This window comes from Anabrus simplex, chromosome 1, assembly GCF_040414725.1.
Source record: "Anabrus simplex isolate iqAnaSimp1 chromosome 1, ASM4041472v1, whole genome shotgun sequence".
Classification (NCBI taxonomy): domain Eukaryota; kingdom Metazoa; phylum Arthropoda; class Insecta; order Orthoptera; family Tettigoniidae; genus Anabrus; species Anabrus simplex.
In genome coordinates, this window is record NC_090265.1 from 838,810,497 (window position 1) to 838,832,236 (window position 21,740).

Consider the following 21,740-nt stretch of genomic DNA (forward strand, 5'->3'; position numbering starts at 1 on the left):
TGAATGGGTGCAATATAAGACAGTCAGAAGATTAATTTAAAACTTTAAACATAGAGCTGTATTTCTTTCTCTTTTTTTTAGGTACCAAAATTTAACTTACAAGCTAGATAACAACTTTTAGAAAATCAGAACAATCAACTAATAACAAATTAGCAAGCTTGAGCTTGCAGTTCCCTAATTACAAACTTTGCATGAGCACAACTGCTCCCGTTAACAAACAGTCAAGAAGACGGGTCTCCTAATTTCTTTTACATCAACAAGAAGAGCGTTATTACTCTATCAATTTACACTTAGGAATCTATTTTCAATAATTTCCAGGCCTATCAAAGGCACGACCTACAAAATCAAACTGTATTGACTGTTTTAAATGCTCAACAGTCTGATATCCTTATCATGAAAAGAATTAAATAGAGTTTAACAGGGGTAGCGAGTACCCATTCTACAAGGCCTTTAGTAAAAACCAAAGGTTAAAGTTACTGACCCAAAAATCAAAATGGTTAGGAGGTAGATACTTGCACTCCTTAAAATTTACATTAGATGCATAAAACCCTATTTGGGCTTGTGGCCCGACGTTACAGAGGCTAAGTCCATACTTTGAAGGTGACTAGGTATAGAAATATATTCTAGTTGCAGAAATTACAAGATAGAAAATGTTACAAAGTCACAGTCGCCTCAAAATTAAGTTGAAAAGGAATACGAGAGGGTACCTCACTCTCTATTCCCTAGTTTCGGATAAGTTATTTTGTCTAGTTTGAAATTACAGTTAGTATTTGAAATTTACATTTTAGAAAATAAAGTTACATTACTAAACACTCCCCTCAAGCTAGCTTTGAAAGACTATCAGAATTTAATCAGGATCTGCCATTACCTTGAGCTGGTGGATCTCTTGAAGATGGACGAGGCGCCCCCGCCTCCTTTATAAACACACTCTAGACTGGAGCGATCACTAAGACAACCTGGTCCGAAAATATTCCAGCTTTTATAGCGGAGGGGAAAGTTCCAGAAAACTCTTGGCTAAGGCCCTGACACACCCCCAATTCTCACTGGATAATCAAATATATACCAAAATGTTCTCATTGGTGAATAAATAAATGTACACAAATTTTGATAGGTCAACGACTTGATTTGGCAGGAAGAGATAGAAGTGTTGATAACTTTAGAAAATCAAAATACCAACGCTAAACATTCCAGTTTAGGGAAACCTTTACATACAGAATTACTCTAGAATTTCAATAGTTCATCTTCACCCCAGAGGGCACAACATACTTTTACAGTAGCGACATCTGTTGAAAAATGTACAAACTTCTTGCACTAGTTGTTGCAAATTTTATATTTTAGATGGCATTCTCCAAGGCGCTTAATTTAAATGCGCGGGGCGGCTGTACCTCCGGTACACTAACAAAAACAGTACAGTTAAAGATTGGCTGCTTAAACATGAACACCACAGAATAAGACTTTAAATGAAAGGCGCAGAACGAGAGTTTAATCTTTTAGATATGAGTCGCAATGGGTTGAGTGACAAAACCAAGGACAGCTAAATACAACATATTGTGCTTAGAGCAGAACTTGCTTTCCACATTTCAAAGAATGGCCAGAATCCATCTTTTAAATACTGATTTTTGTAAAATACATTTTTAATTATTATTCTATTTAAAAAATCAAGGTGTAGTAAAGCTAATGCAGAGAGCTCGCAGTTGCGATCAACAGTATTCTGTAAGAAGGAAGTCAGCTCCCAGACGAAACTATCTTTACATCGGTCTGTTTTCAGACCAACTTTGCTTTACGGGAGCGAAAGCTGGGTGGACTCAGGATATCTTATTCATAAGTTAGAAGTAACAGACATGAAAGTAGCAAGAATGATTGCTGGTACAAACAGGTGGGAACAATGGCAGGAGGGTACTCGAAATGAGGAGATAAAGGCTAATTTAGGAATGAACTCGATGGATGAAGCTGTACGCATAAACCGGCTTCGGTGGTGGGGTCATGTGAGACGAATGGAGGAGGATAGGTTACCTAGGAGAATAATGGACTCTGTTATGGAGGGTAAGAGAAGTAGAGGGAGGCCAAGACGACGATGGTTAGACTCGGTTTCTAACGATTTAAAGATAAGAGGTATAGAACTAAATGAGGCCACAACACTAGTTGCAAATCGAGGATTGTGGCGACGTTTAGTAAATTCTCAGAGGCTTGCAGACTGAACGCTGAAAGGCATAACAGTCTATAATGATAATGTATGTATGTATGTATGTATGTATGTATGTATGTATGTATGTAAAAATCTTATTTAAAAGAATGAAATACGGAACATATTTAAAAAATTAAATTATGTAAATTAAATTATGTAAATATATGCGAGATTTCCTTAAATAAGTAAAAATGTGTGCTATTCATAGAAGTATGGACAAATATGAAAAATACATAATGTTTTCAGTCACTCCAAGCATCCTAATTCGTAGACAACATTCTAACTGTACCTAATGTAAAAACAAATATGTATTTACATAGGAAGCCCAGCCCTTGTTATCATTAGCTATGTATTTAATCTGTATTGTATTTATGCACATGTATTATCATTACTAATTTAATTTTGTATTTATTCTCTAAATAGTAAAAATACAACTAATGCTCAAGATTCTCTCTATATACATTCTAATAGTAATAATAATGTTATTGATCTTACGTCCCACTAACTACTTTTACGGTTTTCGGAGACTCCGAGGTACCGGATTTGTCACGTAGGATTTATTTAACGTGCCAATAAATCTACCAACACAAGGCTGATGTATCGGAGCACTCTTCAAATACCACCGGACAAAGCCAGGATCGAACCTGCTAAGTTGAATTACACTCTGAGCTACTCAGTCCGGCAGATTAATTCTGGAGCACTCGTTATATTACCAGAGATAACATTAATATTCGTTTTGCTATTGTGATCTATACTTGCGAAATCTTCTTTCCGTTTATTTTAAAAAATACACAAACACTTCAAACTTTTTCATCTGGCTTTCATTTCGGCCCTCTATGGACCACTTTTGACTATCTTCGTATTATTTGTAGCTTTCTCTGCCTGTGTCTGTTCATCCTTTCTCCTACTTCCTTTTTCTGTATAGGATCTCCCTTTTTTCCCACTAGTGTCTCTCCAATCTCCTGGAAAATGCGGAACTTTTTGACGAGTTGTCTAAAGCGATTTATGTCCATTATATCGTCTTCTTTAGCCCCATCTTAGTCAAGTCCAACCTCATTTCTCGAAACTATTTCTTCTCTGTCTTCCTCTCTCTTCGTCGTGAATTTTACCACACCTTCTGTTCTTTGGCACAAGTACGTTCTTTGTTAGATTTGAGTCTCCTCTCCCTCACTTTTTACATTTGAGAGTAGAATGTTTGAGTATTTTTCTTTCTCTCTTCCGGATATCTTCAAGCCCGCCTTTCCTAATTATGTCCAATGTTCCCGCTGCATACAGGTACTCAGGTTTAACAACAGTGTCTACATGTCTCAGTTTCGTCCCATACGATAGGATCATTTTTTGTAGGTGTTCCTTGTCAGACGAAATGCCATTTCATTTTCTCTCGCCCGCTCTTTAATGGCGTTCTTTTCCGACCCCTTATCTAACAGTTATTCTCCCAAATATTTTATGTTCTCGTCTCCTAACTTCAACAGCTGATGGGCCTCTTTAATTTTGGTCATAAATCCGGTCTCCTAAAAATAAATTTGAAGCACAGTTGGTTTTAGAATTTTGTCCCGCAGGAGTTCTTTTACGTGCCAGTAAATCCTACTGACACGAGGCTGACGTATTTGAGCACCTTCAAATACCACTGGACCGAGCCATGATCAAACCTGCCAAGTTGAGGTCAGAAGGCCAGTGCCTCATCCGTCTGAGCCACTCCGCCCGGTGCCCTCTGAAGGTCACTACGCTGTTCATTCAGCCAAGGCCTCGGACACACTTTCTATGAAATAGCCTCGGATTGCTTATATCTCAGATTTTGGCTGCGATTCTATTCATTGACGCATGGATCAGGTACAAATGGGTTGTTATATAAGTGCTACTGTGGGCGAATGGGATCAGATAAGAGGGGTCGTGTTGATGACCTCGAGAAGAGAGGTATTTAAAACCTATTCTGAGACAGACAAGTTTGCTTGTTAGTAGAGCACTGTAAATACGGGAAATAATTGTGCAGTCAATACGAGTCTTATACGGAACTAGACTGCGATATTTAAAACATGAATCGATCACAAGTACTGTAGGCTCTAGCTGCCTCTGTGGATCCGTGGTAGAGTGTCGGCCTCCGGATCCCAAGATAGCGGGTTCAAACCCGGCAGAGGTAGTCGGATTTTTGAAGGGCGGAAAAAAGTCCATTCGATACTCCATGTCGTACGATGTCGGCATGTAAAAGATCTCTGGTGACACATTTGGCGTTTACCCGACAAAATTCATTAAATCTCAGCCATAGACGCCGAAGAGAGATCCGGTTTACTCTGTCTGCCATCTACAGTAGTGGGCCTAGAGTACCTCAGATTTTGGCTGCGATTCTATTCATTGACGCATGGATCAGGTACAAATGGGTTGTTATATAAGTGCTACAGTAGTGGGCCTAGAGTAAAACGGAACGTCGAAATTGACGAGCAGACAGCCAGATGGCGTCAAATCGAAATGTCTGCACACGGTAGCTGAGGCCATACGATTATTATTTATTACTGTAGGCTCTCTATGGCCGACAGCAAAGTGGTAAGTATTATTAAATACTGCATCACCGCAGTCTGTATATTCTCTATTTCCTGGTAGGAATTCCACGTTATACCATATTTCATAACATAGTATTTACGAAATAACTGCAGCATTGTCCTCTAATAGAACGACTTCATTTAGTCACTAAAATTAGTTTTAGAAACGCTGATGACTTTCACTTTTTTATTTATTCCGTTTACCTTCCAGAGTTAGTTTGGGCCGATGACCTTCGATGTTAGGCCCCTTAGAACAATAAGCATCATCATCATCATCATCACCAGGATTAGTTTTTCCCCTAAACTCAGCAAGGGATCCCACCTCAGTCGCCTCAAGGGCAGTGTCCTGGAACGTGAAACAGTTGACTGGGAATACAACTACAAAGGAGGACCAGTACCTCGCCCAGGAGGCCTCACCTGCAGTGCTAAACAGTGGCTTTGTGGGGGATAGGGCGAATGGAAGGGATAGGCTTGGGAGAGGGAAGGACGCGGACATGGCCCTAAGTTACTGTAGGTACTATTCCAGCACTTTCCTGGAGAATAAGTGGGTAAAAACCACGCAAAACCACTTTAGGATGGCTGAGGTGAAAATCTACTCACTTGACCTCCCGTGACTGAGTGGACCCCGTTGCAGTCCTCGTACCCGGCAAATGCCGGAATGGTATCTAACTTAAGGCCACGGCTGCTTCCTTCCCTTTTCCTTGTCTATCCCTTCCAATCTTCCCATCCCTCCCAACAAGGCCCCTGTTCAGCATAGCAGGTGAGGCGGTTGGGTGAGGTACTGGTGCTTCTTCCCAGTTGTATCCCGCGACCCAAAGTCTCACGTTCCAGTACACTGCCCTTGAGGCGGTAGAGATGGGATCCCTCGCTGAGTCCGAGGGAAAAACCAACCCTGGAGGGTAAACAGATTAAGAAAGAAAGCTTAGGTTATATTTTAGAACACAATCGCTCAACATGTAATTGTTCATAAACACGGATGAACTGAGGAACTGTTCGCTTTTAAGTGTAAATCAATGTTCGTTTTGAAATTCTCTTTCGAAAACCTTTTAAACTGTTACTTCTTTCTTTCAAGAATCAGTACCTAACCACAAAGAAATGAAAATAATTTTTAAATACCATGTACAATTTTGGAACAAGAATCCCAGAAAATGAACTTTTTATTACTTCCCTTCGGCCTGTATTCTGTAACGATGGAAGGAGATAGAGCTATAAAATGGACAGCTGAGGAAATGTGCAATGAGAATGAGCCTACACTGACCTAAACAAGTCCCAAGGTCATATCTCCTCTTGAATCGCTCACGTTCAATGGCAGAATTAGCTTTGCTAACAAAACCTGCTATTGTCAGGTAGAAGAATGCTATTGAACATAGTACATACAAACACATATCAATACGTGGCCCTATAACGATTTAAATTTATCGCGTTGTAAATCAAGAAATGGTAAGCACATAACACAGTATAACAGTATAGCAGTAGATCATACTTTTTTGGCAGAACCTGAAAAATTAAAAATATTCGGCAGGCAGAGTGTCTACGTAATTTAGATGACTCATAAAATACATGCAGCTTTTCTTTTATCGCTATTATCGTATGATATCGTGAGCTAAGCGATGTACTACTTCCCCTGGGCGTGGCTTTTAAGTTACGTTATTAAGATACAAATACGCTAGCTGGGATCCAAATTTTGACCCCCTTGAAGAGATGCTATTCCATCCGCTGTATCAAGTAAATCTCTCGACTCTCGGTCACGGTAATCAATATTTTCAAAATGGAATGTCACTTCCTTGCCACTAGCAATCTACATTAAAAACAGGCCTCGTGGATTATTCACACTATCTAATTAAAACTACAGAACATACTTTGCTATTGATGATAATGATTTAAGGCGTTCATTAATGCTTCATTTAGAATAATTAATACAATACAGGAACGTACTTGTGTAGGCTATCACCGGATAAATGTCAGTCTCCGTAGTGCAACCATTCGAGCTATTAACTACCGTTCTGGGAGACCTGGGTTCGATTCCCCGTACTGTCATATATTTAAGATTGGCAAAATGCTGGTAAGTAGTTAATAAAAAAATGAAGGTGTTCCTGAAAAGAGATGCGCCACTACGTGGACATCAATCTACTAATTTATTTAAAAAACCAGGAAATTTGTGAAGTAAATATCTCAATAAAAAAAATCGTCACAGTAATTTTCTGGAAATGAACTGGGAATATCACAAACTCATTCATCCATACCTGGTTAGTTGTTGGTAGTTACACAATATGCGACAGACATTTCACAACGAGAATGCAACCCACTTCGGCAGAAATATTCAACAATGATAATTAATTTGCTTACTATGGAGGAGAAAAGGCAACACTTCTATCCGTATCACTTATTAAAAACAAGATTTTGCCGAAGAAAAAATTCACAAAAGTAGATAGAAAGAATGAATGAAACAAACAAACAGACAAACAAACAAACAAACAAACAGCGAGTGTTCTACTATTGGTATAGAGTTCTTCATAACCTAAATTAACACGCACTATTTTGTTTGTACGTACTGTATTTCCTGTAAGCTTGCGCACTTACCGTTGCAGCATGCAGTTAGCACTATGAGGGAGAGACACGATACCACCACCTGACGCGATTCCATCTTGCCTAATGTTAGCAGCGGTCTCTCTCTGCTCTGTTGTCCTCTTCCACAGCACTCAGCTGTTCGAGAAGGCAGCGCTTCGCAAGCAGCGCGTTAGTATTACTGGGTCTCTCGATATTATCGCTTGACTTAGAAACATAGCTCACATGATAAGGAAACACTGTTTATGGTAGACTTTGTTTTTCCAGTCTGAATACAGCTGTAACACCGCCAGGTATACCAACTATATGGAACTTAACGCGGCAAGCAGTCGTGCGTGCACATTATGCAGGTAAGCGTGTCATGAGTACCTAATCAAAGCTAGGGTTATCACTGCTAGTTGTCTACCCACAGATACTGACACTCGAATAGCGGTAGCATCATTACCGATACTGTAATGCGGGAAACAATCAGCGAACCCTTACCCACAGATAGGCAAAACTGCCTACTATTTATGCTTACAAATGCCAAGTTCCAAACACCTAGAGGAAAAATATTCTAAATTTCACCTAATTGGATTGATCTATACCTTAAAGCAAGCAGCGATCTACATTCATGATGATGGAAAGGAAGTCATTTTGAATCGAATCCTTAAGAAAAACGTTTGTTCTCTCTGATTCCATTATCCCTTTCCTGCCCCGTCGTCGCCATAAGACCTATCTGTGTCGGTGCGACGTAAAGCAACTAGCAAATATATAAAAGCTAAAAAGTCAACTTAAAAATCTTCTCCTGCTACCGCTTTTCCCCACACAAGTAGATAAATAAATAAATATAAAACCGAGCTCGATAGCTGCAGTCGCTTAAGTGCGGCCAGTATCCAGTATTCGGGAGATAGTAGGTTCGAACCCCACTGTCGGCAGCCCTGAAAATGGTTTTCCGTAGTTTCCCATTTTCACACCAGGCAAATGCTGGGGCTGTATCTTAATTAAGGCCACGGCCGCTTCCTTCCCACTCCTAGCCCTTTCCTGCCCCGTCGTCGCCATAAGACCTATCTGTGTCGGTGCGACGTAAAGCAACTAGCAAAAAAATATATATATAAAAGCTAAAGAGTCAACTTAAAAAAGAAATAAATGGATTAAACATCCCCGAGTGCAAACTGTGTCGCACATATGAATTTGGTCCCGTTTTATGGCCGGTTGCCCTTCCTGACGCCAACCCTATATGGAGGGATGTAATCACTATTTCATGTATCTGTGGTGGTTGGTGGTGTGTTGTGTTGTCTGAATATGAAGAGAAGAGTGTTGGGACAAACACAAATACCCAGTTCCCCAGTCAGAAGAATTAATCACACATTATTAAAATTGACCCGGCCAGGAATCGAACCGAGGACACTCTGAACTGCAGTCCTCGACGCTAACCTTTCAGCCAAGGATTCGGACGTTAATAATAATTAAAATAAATATTTATTTAATCCGTTTACCCTCCAGGGTTGGTTTTCCTCCGGACTCAGCGAGGGAAGGGCAGTGTCCTGGAGTGTGAGACATTTGGTTTTTGGTACATCTGCGAAGGAGGACCAGTACCTCGTCCAGGCGACCTCACCTGCTATGCTCAATAGAGGGACCTTGTGGGGTATATGAAGATTGGAAGGAAGAGGGAAGGAAGCGGCCGTGACATTAAGGCGACACTCCGGAGATAAAAATCGATATTTTGATCATTTTGGTGAAAATTTTTAATGACTGAAATTGAAAGGACTGGGTTGTTTTTTCTTGTCACGAACTTATTCCGCTGAATTCAAACAATTTATCACTGTAATAATGCTTCATTTACCAATTGTAGTTTTACATTTAAATCCCATTTTTCTCCCATAAGCCAACGGCCGTAGCCATGTTGAAACACCGGATCCCGTGAGATCTCCGAAGTTAAGCAACATTGGGCGTGGCCAAGATTTGGATGGGTTACCACGCGCTGTTGGTGGGGGCTAAGGGAATGGAGGAGCGGAAAGGAACTGGCCACCCTACCGTACGTAAACTCCGGCTCAGGCACACCTCTGCGGAGGTTCGGACCTGCCTTCGGGCAGAATACACCCTTACCTTACCTTACCTTACCTTACCTTACCTTTCTCCCATAATATTCTGGCAAATGTAACAGAATTTGTATGGTATATGTATCACAGCTATATCAAGAAGCCAGCGTAAGGAATTTATAATTGCAGAATTGTTTTCGAGTAGTAGGGATTTTTAAATCTACAATTGTAGAAAGTAAAAATTACACAAACTTTAGTACGACATATCTCCTTACACAAATTATGTACAGAAAAATCGATAGGTAGTGTTATTAAAAGAAGTATTATCTACCTAGTCCGCCTCTGTGGTGTAGTGGTTAGCGTGATTAGCTGCCACCCCCGGAGGCCCGGGTTTGATTCCCGGCTCTGCCACGAAATTTGAAAAGTGGCACGAGGGCTGGAACGGGGTCCACTCAGCCTCGGGAGGTCAACTGAGTAGAGGTGGGTTCGATTCCCACCTCAGCCATCCTGGAAGTGGTTTTCCGTGGTTTCCCACTTCTCCTCCAGGCGAATGCCGGGATGGTACCTAACTTAAGGCCACGGCCGCTTCCTTCCCTCTTCCTTGCCTATCCCTTCCAATCTTCCCATCCCTCTACAATGCCCCTTTTCAGCATAGCAGGTGAGGCCGCCTGGGCGAGGTACTGGTCATACTCCCCAGTTGTATCCCCCAACCAAGAGTCTGAAGCTCCAGGACACTGCCCTTGAGGCGGTAGAGGTGGGATCCCTCGCTAAGTCCGAGGGAAAAATCGAACCTGGAGGGTAAACAGATGATGATAATGATGATTACCTACCTAATTACGAATTTACATTAACATTTTAATTAAATTTCATGAAAAATACAATTAAGAAAGGAAAAATGTGTTTTGGAAAATCTATTACTTGTATATGAAATAAATATTCCTGTTATCTCTACTTTTATGTAGGTGACATTCACTCAAACTTTCGCGAAAAGCCATGCATAAGGTCAAATATCTTTTTATCTCCGGAGTTTCGCCTTAAGTGAGGTACCATCCCGGCATTTGGCTGGAAAAGAAGTGGGAAACCACGAGACTCGAACCCGATTCCCGGCTCTGCCACGAAATTTGAAAAGTGGTGTGAGGTTTGGAACAGGGTCCACTCAGGCTCGGAAGATTAAATGAGGGGAGAGGGGTTCAATTCCCACCTCAAACATCCTCGAAGTGGTTTTCCGTGATTTCCCCACTCCTCCTCCAGGAAAATGCCAGGATGGTACCTAACTTAAGGGAAATGAAATGGCGTATGACTTTTAGTGCCAGGATATCCCAGAACGGGTTCGGCTCGCCAGGTGCAGGTCTTTCTATTTGACGGCCGTAGGCGACCTGCGTGTCATGATGAGGATGAAATGATGATGAAGACAACCCGTACACCCAGCCCCCGTGCCACTGGAATTAACCAATTAACGTTAAAATCCCCGACCCGGCCGGGAATCGAACCCGGGACCCTCTGAACCGAAGGCCAGTACCCTGACCGTTCAGCCAACGAGTCGGACAGCTGCTTCCTTCCCTCTTCCTTGCCTGCCCCTTCCAGTATTCCCATACCCCCACGAGGCTTGTGTTCAGCATAGCAGGTGAGGCCGCCTGGGCGAGATCCTGGTCTTCCTGTCCAGTTGTATCCGCACGACCCCATGTCTCACGCCTTTGAGGCGGTAGAGGTGAGATCCATTCCTGAGTCCGAGGGAAAAACCAACCTTGGAGGGTAAAAGGATTAAGAAAGAAAGGCATAATATAATAGTTTATACTGCTAATATTCAGCATTCAAAATGAGTGAAAATATGCATTACAGCTGTAGCTCATAACAGCCGCGAAAGTAAAGTTGTCATCTGTAGGTGACACTGTGCATTTCGTTTAGTGTATATTATAATTATTCCTCTTTTTAGGGCTGCATGACGACCTCTGCATTCGTGATGGATCTGACCATGTTATCGTTATATGCTCCAGATACAGCGCGATATGTATATGCGAGCAATGCTTCTGTTAATACACAACAGCGCTGTAACCATAAAAGGTTTGTGAAATTATCCAAAATATGCCAAAAGGAAAGAAAGGCTTTCAAAGAGAGGACTATGAGGTATGGTGTGGTGGCTAACGTGGATACACAAGGTGTCCCAGGAGGACAATATTCAGGGATATGATGGGAACGATCATTTGAAGTAAAAGAAAATCATATGGACATATGCCCTTTTCCGGGATAGAACACAAACAATGTGCATTTGTTTCTGGGCACGGACGCATGTGTCTTACCCATCCAACCTCTTTGACCTTTTTAAATGAGCACAAGTTTTCCGCATGTAATTTTTTTTCGCCATACACGAGTACGTGGGTCATTGATAGGGGCATAAAGCCGCCGCGCCGTGTGCTGGAAGTAGGACTACGCTGCACCATTTCAACAATGCGCAGGTTGTTGAACTACACATTCAGAAGAAAAATGGGAAATAGAAAGAATACCTGTTTCACGCAATGTGCTGAAAACACTGGTAATAACTGTACGATCAGGAATTCGATGTGTCGAAAAGCGCCGATAGTAATCCTCGACAGCAGCAGGAGCACTACCATCACAGAAGCTGTATACAAACATCAAATCTGCATATCTTATAAATAAAGTTGTAGGGGGTCCGCTGTCTGTAATTTCGTTTGTTTTGCCAATTTTTCAGATATTTATCCGTTTTAGGCCAACTCAAGACCGAATCGGTGGTTTTTACTTTTCGTGTCTGTTTGTTTGTTTGTTTGTTCCACCATCACGGCACAAGGGCTGGATAGATTTCAACCAAACTTCATATTTGGAGTATACTCACCCCGAGGAAGGTTTATATATGTATTTCATTTTAAAATCTTTGATTAGACGTGGTTTTATAGGAAAACCAGAACGGTTTTCTTCCATTTTCTCTTATACTATTGATTTCCTGTAAACTCCGTTGACCGTATGTGAAATGTCTCTTCATTATAAACAATTTTCGTTATGTTCATAATTTACCTTACTATTCAAATGACGGAGAAATTTACTATTTTCTGCGGGTATCATGGTCTGCGTGTGTGATCGACAGACCGACAACGAACGTGCAGGTTGCCATGGCAACGTCTCTGACTGCTTGCCAGCAGGGAAGTAACGTATTGCCATTTTCCTCATCATACCTTTAAATTCATGGTTGTTCCTTGGGTAGAAGGCAAGAGAGGGCGTCAATCGGCCATTCTGCGGGATATTGGCGGAATATCGTTGGAGTTTATAACCGTCCTCGAATAGCTTAAGTAATAACACCATTAGTCATCTTATCTATTGACCTAAGAATGCCTGCGCCTAAATTTCTCCTCTGTTACCTCTTTCTTATATCCATAACTCACACCAGCATATTTTATTGAGGGGCATTTGATTTTCCAATACATTCACTTGGTAATTACATATTTGTCGTCATCCGGCTGTCCTCAGTTTTAATCCATTTTCTATTAATTTCAACTTTATTTACTGAATTATTTTCTTCCTTAATTACACCGTATGTATGCAAGTGCTAATCCCGGAAGCTTGACACTCTTTCCTTTGAGGAAATATTCTAAGCTATGCAAATGTATAACTTTCGGCCCCGGAAAATATCGGAATATGGATGCAGTTTTAACGACGGTGCACACCTTCGTCTCGGGATAATTGGTGCCTAATCTGTAAGTGTTATCACAAATCAGAAAGCACAATCGCCTTTCATTTTGGAGAGATCTACAACTTTGGTCCTATGACTTTTTATCGTATTTATATTCCTTATACGTTAAATAGAGCTGTATTTCTCGATTTCAAGTTAATTTTGTACTTTACACACGTGTATGTTAACATTAATTTGGCACACTTATAGGAAAGATAGAATCATGACATTCAGCACGCAAATTGGCATGACCAGTGGCAATGTGATAGCCAAATTTTATGATTCTATCTGTCACATGAGTATCACAAATATAAAGTAGTATGCGAAAACTGTACAAAATTTCACACCCAATGATTCTAACGCAATCTAACCCATAAATATAGGAGATACGAGAAGATGTCATGGGACCAACCATGTAGAACACTGAAAGAGGCATCTGATGGTGAGGTCCGTTTGCAGATATGTCGCAGAGTGTGTCTGTACATTCAGTATTTTGGCGACATTTCTGTACAGTTATCCGTTTCAGGTGTAATAATGACCATCTGCATACTTTTAGCCTTGGTGTCTGTTTTTCTGTTTGTCTGTTTGTCTATAACTTGGAAACTACTGGATATATTTCCACCAAAATTCATATTTAGAATCCACCTGTCCTTGGGTAGGTTTCAGGGCAAATACTGTTTCTAAATCCGTGGAATGACTGGGGGATTTATACGAAACCGAAACCGTGATTTTGCACTCCCACAAAATATACACAACCAAACTTAATAGAAATCTATCTGCCTTAACGGAAATTCATTTTTGAACCTTTTTCTCATGTGCATCATTTCGGTAAGAGGATTTATAAGGGAGATATCATTAACCGGACTTCACTTAAGAACGGGCGCGTGTTGAGCGTATTTCTTACAACTTGAAAACTATTGAAGATATTTGAACCAAACTTTATATTTAGCATTCACCTTTTCAAAGGTAGATTTTAAAGGTCAATAACATTTCATGTTCCTGGAATGGACTGGCGGTTTATAGGGAACTGAAATGGTGAATTTACTCTTCCACAATATATACAGTACATGACCAACCTGACTGGAAATCGACCAAATTTGTTGGAAATCCATTTCTAAAACTTTTTTCATGTGTATTTTCTCGACAGAAATATTAATAAGGGAGATATCATGAATGGTCGGTTTTGCAGGGTAAGTCCAGCAGACATAGACTAAAAGGTGTTGTACGTGGAGCAGATTTCTTATTTATCTATATAAGTAAAATCCTAACGACGACTGTGTGCCTGTACATTGACTATTTTGGCGAAATGTTCGCACAGCTACGCGTTTAAGGGGTAATAATAACAACCATCTGCATAATTTTTTGGTTTAGTTTCCTGAAAGTCCTAATTTTAACCCTCCTCGCCCAAAATCCACATTGCGGCATAATCTGCCAGACGAACAAGAAAACAGAAATTTGGCAAAATTATACGTTTTAGCCTGTAACGGACAGAACATCTCCAAGAGATTTAAATTTTTCACCTTTTTCCCCGAAGAATATCGAAATATGGAGGCAATTTTAATTATGGTGCAGATCTTCGCGAAGTCCTATCACATAAGGGAAGGCACAATCTCCGTTCAATTTGGAGTGATCTACAACCTTGGTCTTATGACTTTTTGTTGTATCTGTATCCCTTTTACGTTTGATTTTTGTCTGTTTCTCGATGTTAAGTACATTTGGACTTTTCACATGCATAATTCATACTTTCAATCACTTATAAGAAAGATAGAATCATCAAACCCTACACGAAAATTGGCCCACCCAGTAGCCATATGTGAGCCAAATGCTATGTATGTAGCTGTCACATAATTATCTGAAAAGTAATGCAATGTGAGATAATCTTACAAAAATGTTACCCTATTCAACGTTTCTAACTCAATCTGACCCATGAATAGATCAGATATCATACGACCAGCCATTTAGGCCGCTAAATCTGACGTCTTATGGTACAATCCCTTGTCGATATGACGTACCGTTTTGCAGCAGTCAATCTGTAAATGAAGGTCTGCAATATTTTAAGCATGGATATACTTTCGTATGTCGACCTATATATATTCACTGATGCCGTGTTGTAGCGATCGAGAAAGGGTGTGTCTGCTATTGTAATCAGTACTCCCCACAGCGACTTTGACTGGCAGTAGGAATGGGGTCCTTCTCCAACACCTGTGTAACTGGCATTAGTAAGGAAGGCCTACCATTGTAGTGAATAATTCACTTCTCGATTTGACATGCAGAAGGCAAGGGAGCATGCATTGTTGTTTAAAAGTCCCCTACCCGATTGTGTTTGGCTGTAGGCAAGGGTACCCGCCCTTATAAGCAAATGCATCCATCTAAAATGTGACTGGTATTAGGCATAGTGGCCTGCTATTTTGATGGAAACTCACCAACTTGGTGTGACTGGTAGTAAGCTGGCTGGCTGTAGGAAAAGGGGCCTGTCATTATAATTATAACTGCACAACTCAACTTCAACTGGTAGTAGGGAAGTTGCCAAACATTCTAATGAAAACTGTAACCTGTCTGGAAGTAGGAAAGGGGGCCTGCCATTGTAACGAAAACTCCCAAATCGATTGTGACAGCGCAGTAGGCGATGGAGCCTGCAATTATAATGAAAACTTCCACAATCGATTGTGAATGGCAGTAGGCAAGTGAGCCTGCTGTTATCATCACAAATCCGTAACAAGCACTTTACATTGGAAACACCGTATTGGGAACCTCCCTATGCTGTTTCTCGGATAACGCTAAGAGACATGCCATTTTAAAACAATCTTATTTACTGTATGTACAGTATTTACTTCGATATTCGAATACAATGTAGAATACCGTAGCGAAGCACGGGTACATTTGCTAGTTCTTCATAAGTGTAAATATGTGGCATTTTAGCCAGCGCACACTTCTCTCTGATACACTCCCAGACCCTCGCACTACTTCACTCACAACGAACCATGAACAACTAAGCGTCCAACGGGCTAGTTTAATGGCACAAATACATCCAAGAGGTTGAAAGCAACGAGGTAGGTTAAGGTATAATAAAACTTCAAAGAGGTTGCGTGGGTAAGACACATACGTGCGTGCCCCTAGCCCAAAAAACAAATGTACATTACATGTGTTCCACCTCAGAAATGTCCGGCTCCATGGCTAAATGGTTAGCGTGCTGGCCTTTGGTCACAGGGGTCCCGGGTTCGATTCCCGGCAGGGTCGGGAATTTTAACCTTAATTGGTTAATTTCGCTGGCACGGGGGCTGGGTGTATGTGTCGTCTTCATCATCATTTCATCCTCATCACGACGCGCAGGTCACCTACGGGTGTCAAATCAAAAGACCTGCATCTGGCGAGCCGAACATGTCCTCGGACACTCCCGGCACTAAAAGCCATACGCCATTCTTCTTCTACCTCAGAAATAATTTGGAATAAGGCATATGTCCATGTGAAGATTTTTGCTTCAAGTGATAGTTTCTGTAATATCCCTTAACATTGACCATTCATCCTGGGAAAACCCGTATAAAAATAAGGATCAGAGAGAGAAAACGAAAGACTTTGTTTATTTTGTGGAGAAATAATAGAAGAAGCGCATCTCTTTAGACTATGTAGGGGAACTGACGCACTCAGAATTAAATATATGGCTGGTGAATATAAGACATAAGTACTAAGAGACGAAGAATTCTAAACAAATGTTAAATTATTAAACAAAGAATGGATTTCACTGGGAAGAATAGTATTTTTTAAAAAAAAATATGTGGCAAAAAAGTGGAAAAGGAAAAAAATAACTAAACGAATGAAGGGTAGGATACATCAGAGATGTAGCCAGGGGAGCGGGAGGTTACTGTGAGTTAGGACCCCCTCCCCATGGAAATTTTACGAAAATAAAATAAATAGAAACTGACAATAAACAATAAACTAAATAAACATTCAGAGGCATAATTGTAGAACCAACAGATCTGTAATTCACTAGTATCAGTGTCCTTGTAATGACAAGTCAAACATGCTCATTCATTTTGCTCTACCATCACAGTCGTCAGCTAGTAAGAAATTATTTCCATCTGCCACCTTCAAACTTTCTGAATCCAACTCAACTTCATCTCGATGATTGGGTTCTGCCTGAATTCCCTGAGCATCCCTTCGCTGTCTATGCAGAGTAGACTTGCAGTTATATAATTGAGGAATTCTGGTAACTAGTTCAAATCAGGATTGTAGAACAGGTTTGAATTCGTCATCAAAAATTTGAAACCAAACTATACTATCTATATGAATAAAATAAGAGTTCTGTCTGTACAATACTTGGAATAGTGAAATTTTGGCATAATTTCACGTTTTATACATCGTAGAAGCCGAATCGAACTTTATCTCAATTTCTGTCTGTCTGTCTGTCTGTCTGTCTGTCTGTCTGTCTGTCGAGCAAGACGTCACTCGCAGAATGTAAACTCGCTTCGCTAGTTTACTTCCTTCGGCCTTCAGCCTCAGGATTTGCAAGGAGTTCAAACTCAATTTAAATTAATATATGGCCATTTAAAAGCCAGTGAGGCGGAGTCCTAGAGTCTTGGGCGTAAATATTGTCACTAATAAAAATGTAAACCTACCTGTGAAATGGATTTATCGGTTTCTTCGCGGGCTCTCTTCTTTCCCTGTGCCATGGACTTGTGGACTTCTTGTGCAGCCACATCAGGAACACTCGTATTATGGATCTCTTCTTTAATAATTTCACGGTTTATAGTAAACACTTTACCACTACAATAACTGTTAATACAATACCACACAACTTCACCGCACTTCTTCTCATTCTTAACCGTATACCGATACCCGTTAAGTAATAACGTAGGTTGGCCCCTTGTGGTGGTTTAAAACTCCATAATTAACAAAGATGTTAATTCATAGAGATCATTCGAACGAATGAAGTCTCTATTCATAAACAAAGGTGGGGAGGGGAGGAATGGAATTTCACAGCAGGGGTGGGTGTGAAATCCCACAACCTGCGGTTGTGCACGTAAGCGTAACCTGCACTGCCTCAACCCTTGTCAACATTTCGTCTGGACGAGATGGCACTCATTGACTTGTGTAATAATTTGTAAAACCGAGCTGGACGAAATGGCACGTTTTTCAAGGAAATTTGTTGCTGGACGAAATAGCACAGATGACTCAAACAACTACAACAGTTCATTACATAACGATAATATAGTTTCTTGCTTTTCATGTAAGCTTAAAAAATGTGGCATTGAAAATATTGGTGCAACATCCCGCTTCAGATGCTACCAGTCACCACTACGCGATATATGGAGAGTGGTAATGCTAATGATCGACCGCGATCCGGTCACAATACCTGCTCAGGATCACTGGGTTAACATAAATGCATCCAGGAACAATACCTCAACAGTAAGGGAGATATGAGATCGTCTCCGAGCAGCCTGGGATGTACAAATCTTCAAACAGACCGCGTCGCAACAGGCATCGAAAGAATCGCCTGCAATGGGCACGGGATAAACAGGAGTGGAAAGCTGAGGAATGGTTACATGTTCACTAACAGAACGGTATGTAATGAAGATAAGCATATCAACATTACGTAAATCTAAGTTTAAACATTCATAAAAAAATTTTAAAAAAGGGTTGAAAGCGGGCTACTTAATGCACTAACTGAAACTATTGTAATCACTGTAGTAACGTAAGTGATTAGAAGGTCCGGCTCTGTGGTGTAATGGTTAGCGTGATTAGCTTCCTCCCCCGGAGGCCCGGGCTCGATTCCCGCTCTGCCACGGAATTTGAAATGTGGTACGAGGGCTGGAACGGGGTTCACTCATCCTCAGTTCAACTGAGTAGAGGTGGGTTTGATTCCCACCTCAGACATCCTGGAAGTGTTTTTCCGTGGTTTCCCACTTATCCGCCAGGCAAATGCCGGACTGGTACCTAACTTAACGTCACGGACACTTCCTTCCCTCCTCCCTGTCTATCCCTTCCAAACGTCCCATCCCCCAAAAGGTCCCTGTTCAGCACAGATTAATAATAAGAAGTGATTAGAAAACTGTTAAATTACGGTATTTAACAATTTATATTTAAGAAAACTCTTTCTTTCTTTCTTTCTTTCTTTCTTTCTTTCTTTCTTAATCTATATATAAAAATGTGTCATTGAAAATTTTGGTGCAACACCCCGCTTCAGATGCCACCACTACGCGATGCATGGAGAGTGGTAATGCTAATGATCGACCGCGATCTGAAACCCTCATGGGTTGATTTTTCCCGCGGAATCATCGAGGGATCCCACGCTCTACCACCTCAAGGGCAGTGTCCTGTAGTCTGAGACTTGGGGTAGGGGGATACAACTAGGGATGAGGACGAGTAACTCGTCCAGGCGGCCACACTTGCTATGCTGAACAGGGGCCTTGTGGTAGAGATGGGATGATTGGTTGCTTGTTCCTTCTTATTTAAAGGGGGCTAAAATCTAAGGTCATCGGCCCGGGAAGATTGGAAGGGATAAACAAGGAAGCGGGAAAGAAGCGGCTATGGCCTTAAGTTAGGTACCATCCCCGTATTTGCCTGGAGGAGAAGTGAGAAACCACGGAAAACCCCTTCTAGAATGGCTGAGGAGGGAATCGAACCCCCTCCACTCAGTCGACCTCCCGAGGCTGAGCAGACCCAGTTCCAGCTCCCATACCACTTTTTAAGTTTCGTGGCAGAGCCGGGAATCAAACCTAGGCCTCCCGGGGTGGCAGCATCACACTAACCACTACACCACAGAGGCGGACAAAGAAAAGTGTTACAAGAAGAAACCGCTTGGTCAATGCATTACGAAGATTGGATAAAAGCTCAGTCCAGTCACGAAGAATACGAATTTAACTCTAAAAGTCACAATAGACGGCAAGAAAAATGCTTTAAAATAATTTCAATCCAACAAGGTCTACAGTACCTCCATTCAAGGACGAATTCTAGATCGACAGTACCTCCACTCAAGGACGAATTCTGAGGAATACATGGTCCCAAGAAGTTACTACTGTAGGTTTATCTTTGACTGACTGCGATGGGAAGAAGCCTTGTCACACAAATACGCTAATTACGAAGTCAGAAGGTGCAAAAATGAGCATAACGAGGACCACCGAACTGTTCAAAATAGATTTAGAAGAAATACAAATCCTTAGCTAATATTTTTCTATGAATGTTACTACACACACACACATAAAAATAATACAAATAAGAGAAGACATTTTACTCCATTACATTACATTTTCTTATCTTATAAGTTTAGTCTCAGATTTGTCTCTGAAATATAACCCAGGAAGGAAGTGCAGATATCCTGCTGCGAGGCTCATAAACTAGTGATTTTTAATTCAAACAATAACCGAAAGACAGACAGACAGACACTTCTCATCGAAGTGGTGGTTCCAGCTCCTCTCTTAAATTTATGCGCAAGCATTTAAGGATGTATCTTATTAATAACAATAGCCCCTAATAGTATTGTAATATTTGATTAATATCGGAATTTTCTCCCACTTTAACATCTTAACGACCCTAATTTTTTCTAATTTAATCCAAAATCGAACTCATTATCTCGAGAGGTAGTAATGGAGATTATTGTTTTAAATGGTAACTAGGTAGCCAGTTCGCCTCTGTGGTGTAGTAGTTATTGTGATTAGGTGCCACCCCGAAGGCCCGGGTTTGATTCCCGGCTTTGCCACAAAATTTGAAAAGTGATCGAGGACTGAAACGGCGTCCGCTCAGCCTCGCGAGGTCAACTGAGTAGAGGTTGGTTCGATTGCCACCTCAGCCATCCTGGAAGTGGTTGACGGTGTTTTCCCACCTGTCCTCCAGGTAAATGCCGGGATGGTACCTAACTTAACGCCACTTCCTTCCCTCTTCCTTGTCTCTCCCTTCCAATATTCCCATCCTCCCACAAGGCCCCTATTCAGCTTAGCAGATGAGGCCGCCTGAGCGGGGTACTCGTCCTCCTCCCCAGTTGTATCCTCCCGACCCAAAGTCTCACGCTCCAGGACACTGCCCCTGAGGCGGTAGATATGGGATCCCTCGCTGAGTCGAGGGAAAACAACCCTGGAAGCTAAACGGGTTAAGAAAGAAAGGAAATAAATAACTAGGTAGGTCTAGCAATATGCGTGCGATTATAACGCGAGGCTTACACACAGAATAATATCGACCCTACCTGGATCGAACCTACTACCCTGGAAACAGGACAGTGACTATCCGACTGTTTCACTGAGGGAGGCACAGCTACTTTTATAGTTCGATCTACTATCTATAAAAAACTTCAATGTGTATCCATCAAGGAACTGCTCGAGAGGTAATGAATATTAGTCACTGGCCTACTCTGCTCCTACTCTGCTAGGTGTGTAGGTTGAAGGAAGTCCATAGAAGGTCGGAGCGAGGTTGACAAGGCGGGTATAGTGCATAATTTGACACAAGGGGGTATAGCTCAGTGGTAGAGCATTCGACTGCAGATCGAGAGGTCCCCGGTTCAAACCCGGGTGCCCCCTGAAAATTTTATATTTAAGAAATATTACAGTCTGTTTAATTTACATTCTCTTCCGACATTCTAATATATTTCATCATCATCATCATCGTCTGTTTACCCTCCAGGTTCGGCTTTTTCCCTCGGACTCAGCGAGGGATCCCACCTCTACCGCCCCAAGGGCAGTGTCCTGGAGCTTCAGACTCTCGGTCGGGGGATACAACTGGGGAGAATGACCAGTACCTCGCCCAGGCGGCCTCACCTGCTATGCTGAACA

At 41.4% G+C, this 21,740-nt stretch overlaps 1 protein-coding gene and 1 non-coding gene across 2 annotated transcripts in view; one reads left to right on the forward strand and one right to left on the reverse strand.

Annotated features, from left to right (window-relative positions):
* LOC136874074 (uncharacterized) overlaps positions 1–7,536 on the reverse strand; it is a 111,234-nt gene extending 103,698 nt beyond the window's left edge. Inside the window, exon 1 of the mRNA XM_067147603.2 lies at positions 7,300–7,536. Coding sequence (XP_067003704.2) covers positions 7,300–7,363 — 64 coding nt within the window. The 5' untranslated portion in view covers positions 7,364–7,536. The remainder of the gene's footprint in view (positions 1–7,299) is intronic.
* A 13,880-nt stretch (positions 7,537–21,416) lies between these two features.
* Positions 21,417–21,488, forward strand: TRNAC-GCA (transfer RNA cysteine (anticodon GCA)). Its single transcript has one exon. It is a non-coding gene; the product is annotated as a tRNA-Cys (tRNA).
* The last annotated feature ends 252 nt before the right edge of the window (positions 21,489–21,740 follow it).